This window comes from Hirsutella rhossiliensis (genome assembly GCF_020360975.1).
Source record: "Hirsutella rhossiliensis strain HR02 chromosome Unknown scaffold00003, whole genome shotgun sequence".
Classification (NCBI taxonomy): domain Eukaryota; kingdom Fungi; phylum Ascomycota; class Sordariomycetes; order Hypocreales; family Ophiocordycipitaceae; genus Hirsutella; species Hirsutella rhossiliensis.
Genome location: NW_025408669.1, coordinates 6,106,374 through 6,113,054, shown reverse-complemented (window position 1 = coordinate 6,113,054; position 6,681 = coordinate 6,106,374). Strand labels below are relative to the sequence as shown.

Genomic DNA, 6,681 nt, shown 5'->3' with positions numbered 1-6,681 from the left:
ATTATTTTATCTTAACGCGGTCGTTATATTTCCTTTCTATTAAAATTATCCTTATTCCTAGGGTTTCTAACTAGTTAGTTTAGCTATAGATAGGGTAGAGTTTACTATAGTCTTATTCTTAGTTTCGCGTAATCTACCTTATACGCGTTCTTTTACTATATTACTTATCTTCCTTTATAACCTAACTATTAGCTTAGTTTCTAACTATAAGATAAGTTACTTATAGTTATTAATCTAGGTATCGAATAATTTTAAACTAATAAGTTAGCGGAATAATTCTTATAATAGTATATCTAGTCGTTAATAGACTAATATAATAAGGTGCTCTTTTAAGTATAGTACTACTTTTACTTTTTAGTAGAGCTTTAATATTTATTTATAGAAGTTAGCTCCGTTTATAATATCTAAGGTAGTAAATCGTTTTATTTATAAAGATCTTAACGCTACTTTTAGCTAAATAGTAAAGCGTTTTTATAGTTTAGTATACTAAGCGGTATATCCTTAGTCTAGGGTATAAAGTATAGCTTAGTCGGATTCGCTTAGATCGCTAGAATACTATTTAATAGTAGTTCTATAGAATAAGCTAAGGATTAATATCGCTAGTTTATTAGTATATTTTAGTCTATAAATAGCTACCTACTTTAAGGAATCGATAAATTAATCGATACTTCTATATATAATTATTTTCTTAGTTTCTTTAAGAATATTAAATATTATATTAAAGGGGCTAGTAAGGTTAAACTTCCTTATATCTTTTAGTTTAATATATACTAAGGGTGCTTAAAAAGGGTTTATAGTAGTATTATCCTTAGTTTCTCTTACTATAGCTTTTACTAGTAGTCTTATAAGAGCTTCTTCTATAATTAGGCTTACTAGCTAGTTTACTAGGGTTATTATCGCGAACGTGCTATAAAAGGTAGTATTATTTAAAGGTTCTTTTTTATTTTAGTTATTAGGGTTTAGCAAACTTCTAGGGCTTTATCCTTCTAATAAAGGTAGTTAGGGTAAGGTAAGGGAGGCTATACTATACCGATTTCTATATAGCTCTATTATTTATAGCTAATATTACCTTATTACTAGAATATATTTTAAGTTATTAATTCGTTCTTATAGGCCTTAACGATTAGCTAAGTAAGCTAGTAAGTCGTATTATAGAAGTTCCGCTCTTAATTCCTTTAAGCGTTATTCCTATTACTTAGGTAAGCGATCTAGCTATCTTTTATTTTTATAAGAACTTAATAGGAAATATCCTAGAAATAGGTATCTTTCTAACCGCTAATAAAAGCTCTATATTACTTAAGCTTTAATATATTAAAGTTCTACCTTTATCTAGAGTTCCCTAAGTATTTCTTCTATAAAAAGAGATTAAGAAGCTAGTATTTATTAGTATATAAGTAAGAGCTTTCTTTATAAGAATATATTAAGGTTTATAGGTTAAGGTTAACTTATCCCTTTTCTTATTCTTTATCTTTTATTCTACTAAATATAGACCTTAGGAGAATAGATAGTTAAGGGAATTAAAATTACTACTATTTATTAAGTACTAGTCCCTTAGTATAGGGCTAGTACTTTAACTTAGCCGCTTACCTAGATCCGGTATAAGTCTAATAAGTAATTAAATAGACTAGCTACTATATATAATAAAATATATTATATAGACTAGCTATTATATATTATTATATACGTTAAATATAGACTAGCTACTAGTCTTATAAGTTAAAGTAAGAGTAGTAATAACTATCTATATTCTTCTTTACCCGCTTAAGATCTAGTAGGTTCTCTATCTTTTATATATACTATAATAAGTATAAGACCTTACTTAGGGCTTTAACTAAGTAATATCTTAACCTTATAATTATATAATAGTAGTATAGTATATTAATAGTATTTCCTAGTATTTTCCTTAGGTAGGCATAAGTATTTCTTTATAATTTCCCTACTATATTCTTATAGTAACTTCTTAGGGAAATATTAGTATAATTCTTAAGGAGCTATTATTACTTAGGAAATCGTAGTATATTCCCTATATAATATATCCCTAAGGGAAATCTCTATAAAATATCTATATAATCCGCTTAGTTATCGTTTCTAGGATTTCTAGGTAATTTCCTAGAGTTTACTTAGTAGCTTCTAGGTTCCTTCTTCTATAAGGAGCCTTAAGGAGTTAAGGGTAACTTCCTTAAGAGAAGCTAATATCGTTATAGGTACTTATATTATCGACTATAGGGTGTCCCGTAATAGAAAACGTACTATCTGCCGCGTTAGCGGCTCCTCTATAAAATGCCTTTAGCTTTAGCGCTTTTTAAAACCTAGCGTTAAGAGTCTATCGCTTTATATTATTATTTAGCTTATAATATAATAAAGGCTTCTCTTTTAAAATAGCTAAGCTATTAAACCTATAAAATATATGTTATTTTTACTACTCTTTTTTCTAATAAGAAGCGTGTATATACTTAATCCGCGGTTTTAGAGCTAAAAAACACTCGCTCTAGTAATTAGGCTTAGCGTATTAAAAGCCTAATCGCTAATATTAAGGCTAATAATAATAGTAATAATATAAAATATAAGTCTTCTTATACTAGTAAAGAAGAAGATAGTCCTATATAGTATTAGCGGATAGAGCTAGGCCTTAAGAGATATAAAGAGTAATAGATAGCTTAGGCTTACGATTAACTCCTTTATAATAAATAAACTTAACCGCTATAGTTAGAACGTCTATACCCGTTTACGGATAGTATACTACTAATAAGTATATATATTTATAGTAAAGAGCTTTTAGTCGTCCGCGAGCTATAGTCTCTTAGTATAATATATTCTTAAGTAAGCGAGAGTTATTATTAATAGGCTAATTTAAATTATAGGCTAAGTCTTTAATTCTAATACTCTTTAGACTATAGAGATCCTTATATATTCTATCTTTCGGCCTCCTTTTCTTATTATCTATAATCTTAGTAGGTCGGTCGCTAGTAAACGCTAGGAGTAGGTATTAGCCTAAGAGTTAGATACGGTATTACTTAGAAGGGAAGACGCTTTTATCGTACGCGATATTAAAGGTCTATAGTACTAAGAGGTTATCGGTCCTAAGGACTAGCTTCCTATCGATATTAAGAGGTCGAAGCTTTTACTTAGGAACTAAAACGGTATCGTGCTACTATAGAAACGTCGCTTTTATTAAAACTCCGCTAATAGCTATAAGAATATAAGCTAAATATACCTTTTAAACCTCCTTATTATAATTTCTATTAAAATATCGACCTATTACGCTACTATAGAGCTACTTATACTAACGCTAATACTCTTATAAAGTACCTTTAGATATAATCTTCTATCTTTTATAAAGATTGTTAAGGAAATCTATCGCTATTAGTCGATTAAGTCTTTTAATTACCTCTAAGGGCCGCTTTTAATAGCTTTATAGTATCTAAGTATATATTAATAGATAAAAACTTTTTTATCGCTAAGGGGTCTATATATTTTCTACTTCCTTAATATCTATATAATATTAATCTTAGTCCTATTAGCGTAATCTAGCTTAAGAAAGTATATATCTTAGAGTTACTTATAAAGGGCGGCACGCTATCTAGCGTTAAGAGAAGATAGCTTTATAATCGTTTATATTTCTTTCTCGTATTAAGCAAATTTTTAAAGGAAGTCGGCATAATATATAGTATGCCTACTATTTCGTTGCTTAGCACCGACTATACGGGCCATAGTCGGCTCCGACGAGGCTTTAGCAAAGCGTGGAACGTGGTGGTGACTGGTAGTGGGAGTAATATAAGGAAAGAAATTAGTTAGAGGCTAGGAGAGGGCGAGCGGAGCGGCTGGCTTTTAATGCTAGCCTATTGCGTATATTAGCTCCGTTGACGTCTATTTTAGTAGTGGTAGAAAACGGACTCCTGTCTTCCACTTACAAGATAGGGAGTCGAAGGCAGACGGGGTGAGTCTAGAGGGTGGGCTAAGGCAACGGGCTGTCATGTGGATGAACCCTGGCCAGTTGCGTCTTAGTTGGATAGGCATGCAGACGCGCTCCAGGCAAGTACACTATACTTAGTGGGCAGTGCCTGTCCCTCACTGTTGAGCCCACCGAAGGCGACGGCACGTTCCCGCCCGATTCGGTGGGCCCGACAGCGCTTTCCATCATTAACCTGTAAAAAAGAAAATCTAGGGGCGGTGTCTGCTTTATCCGCAATTTCCCACGATTCTAGAGGGACCTAACTGGATAGGATGAGACGCTTAACGTCCAGATCGTATCTGCAGATACCCACGCCCAGCTGAACAGTCCGCCGTGGATATACGTAGACATCATGACCCCCGTGCCTCTGATTCGAAGCTGGTAAGATATGTTCCTGCCATGTCGAACTGAGTATCTAAGACGTGTTTTCCTTTGCCACAGCTAGACAATCCGGCCTCAAAACATCTTCTGTCACAGCCGCCTAATTCCTCTCCTGGACCCAAGACAAGCTTGCTCGGGGCTAGAGAATGGGTGAGAACCTGTAACGAGGACCCTGCCTCTTGCTGCGATATCCCGAAGCGAAGCCCTCTCCCGAATCGTGTCGTCGATGTTTCGGCAAATGTTGACGAGATTGGTCTTCACATGACAAGTCCGGGGGAGCAAGAGCGGCACCTGCGTCTTGCCGATTCGCACCATGTCCTGAAATCCTCGGGAGCCGACCTTATAGACTACGCCCTAGGATACGTATGAACAGCTCCTGACTGTCTCTTCGTCGAGCTCAATGGCGCTGGTATTGTTACGGACCAGCGTACATGTATTAGGGAGTAACGTTTGGGCTTGACGCTGCAGGGTACGCCTACGGAGAGGAAGATAATGTTGATGGAAGCATCCGAGGGCGACAGGCATGCCGCAGGAGGCACTGAATGCAGAACAACCGTTCCGACAGCACCCGGGTGTGTTAAGCCCACGGGTTGTCCCTACAGTCAGAGCAGAGAAAAGCGTATCCTGTAATGCGATAAGAAGGCCCCTCACGGGGGTGCCCCTATTTTGCCTGGCGTAGCTGTGTTTTTATGTACTTTTATGTATTTCCATGTACAGTACACTTACTGTATGTATACACACAGCTGGTCCGTGTCCCCTACCTTGGTCGGGCAACGGAGCTCCCCACTTTCAACGTCCATCGTCACCCGAGCTCAGCCTCTCTCTCTCTCTCTCCCCCTCTCCCCCCCAAAGCTCAACCCTCGTCGCGATAGGAACCACAATGGCCGCCCCCCCCGCCAGCGCGGCATTCGCTGCGCACTACTCCCTCGGCGCCGACAAGCAGTCCTTCGACCTCAACCTGCAGCACGGCCACAAGGACCTCGTCCAGGCCGTCGCCTTCAACACCTACGGCGACCGCTGCGCCACGGGCACCGTCGACGGCAAGATTCGAGTCTTCAACCGGCACAAGGATGCCACGTGGCGCATGTGCGACACCTGGACCGCCCACGGCGGCGAGGTGCTCGAGGTAGCCCCGGGCGGCCCTCGTCATCCATCCGAAGTCGCCGCTGACGCCGATTCATACACATAGCTGCAATGGCTGCCCGCCACCATCTACCCCAACCTCGTCGCCTCGCTTGGCATGGAGGGCTGGTTCCGCCTGTGGGCCGAAGACCCCTCCGCCGCCCCCGGCCGCCGCTTCTGCGCCGGCCGCTCCGTCAGCGGCCGCCCGGCCTTCGACACCCGCTCCACCCGCGCTCCCTACCGCTCCTTCTCCATGAAGCACAACGAGGAGACGCGCCACACCTATCTGGCCCTGCTCGCCACCGATGGCCGCCTCACCGTCTTTGAAAACGACCAGCCCGAGAACCTGTCCGAGTACACGTCCATCGACGACTTTGCCGTCTGCCCCCGCCCCAGCCGCGGCGAGGAGGTCTCCTTCAAGGTCCGCTTCGACCCCAACCCGGAGCCGTGCTACACCGCCCTGCGCGCCGGCGTGCCCTCGGACGCCCTCGGCTTCGTCGTCGCCGCCATGGACGCCGTCAGGATTTACCGCTCGCGCGACGTCATCACCACCTCGTACGGCGTCTCGCAGACGCAAAAGGAGTTTTACCTCGCCGCCGAGATCCCCGGCCACCGTGGCCTGGTCCGCGACGTCGCCTGGGCGCCCGGCAACATACGCGGCTACGACGTCATCGCCACCGCCTGCCAGGACGGCTACGCCCGCGTCTTCCGCCTCGAGACGCCCTATTCCGACGCCGACGGCAAGTCGTGGTCCTCGGCCGACCTCCTCAAGCCCGCCGGCCACGGCCCCAAGGAGTCGCTCACCAAGGACGAGGCCGACGCCCACCAGCACCCCTCACACCCGTCCACGCTGAGCGCCAGCCTGGCAAAGTCGGGCGCCCAGGGCGAACGCCATTGGTCCGGCCAGCCCGGTCAGGTCAAGCACACCTTCCGCGAGGTGTCGCGCCTCGACAGTCACCGGACGCCCGTCTGGCGCATCGGCTTCGACGACGACGGCCAGATCCTCGGCAGCACCGGCGACGACGGCCGCCTGCTGTGCTATCGCCCGATGCCCGACGGTGCCTGGGCCAAGAGTTCCGAGCTGGTCATGATGAAGGCCAGGATGGCTGTGCCTTGAAGGAGCATTCCACTCTCCTTCTCTCCCCTTTGCGACCCCGGGGCAGCCGGGCCGCAGATGCTTGGGAGGCAAATGGGTAAAGCAAGGACCAGCGAGGCCGAGGAGACTC

The 6,681-nt window shown here is 43.0% G+C and overlaps 1 protein-coding gene across 1 annotated transcript; it reads left to right on the top strand.

Moving 5' to 3' along the window:
- Positions 1 to 5,213: 5,213 nt before the first annotated feature.
- HRG_03898 (uncharacterized protein) lies at positions 5,214 to 6,572 on the top strand (the record flags this gene model as incomplete). Its single annotated transcript, XM_044862369.1, has 2 exons — positions 5,214 to 5,459; positions 5,523 to 6,572. 2 exons carry the CDS (start codon positions 5,214 to 5,216, stop codon positions 6,570 to 6,572), a joined length of 1,296 nt encoding a protein of 431 aa, XP_044723395.1.
- Between the last annotated feature and the right edge of the window lie 109 nt (positions 6,573 to 6,681).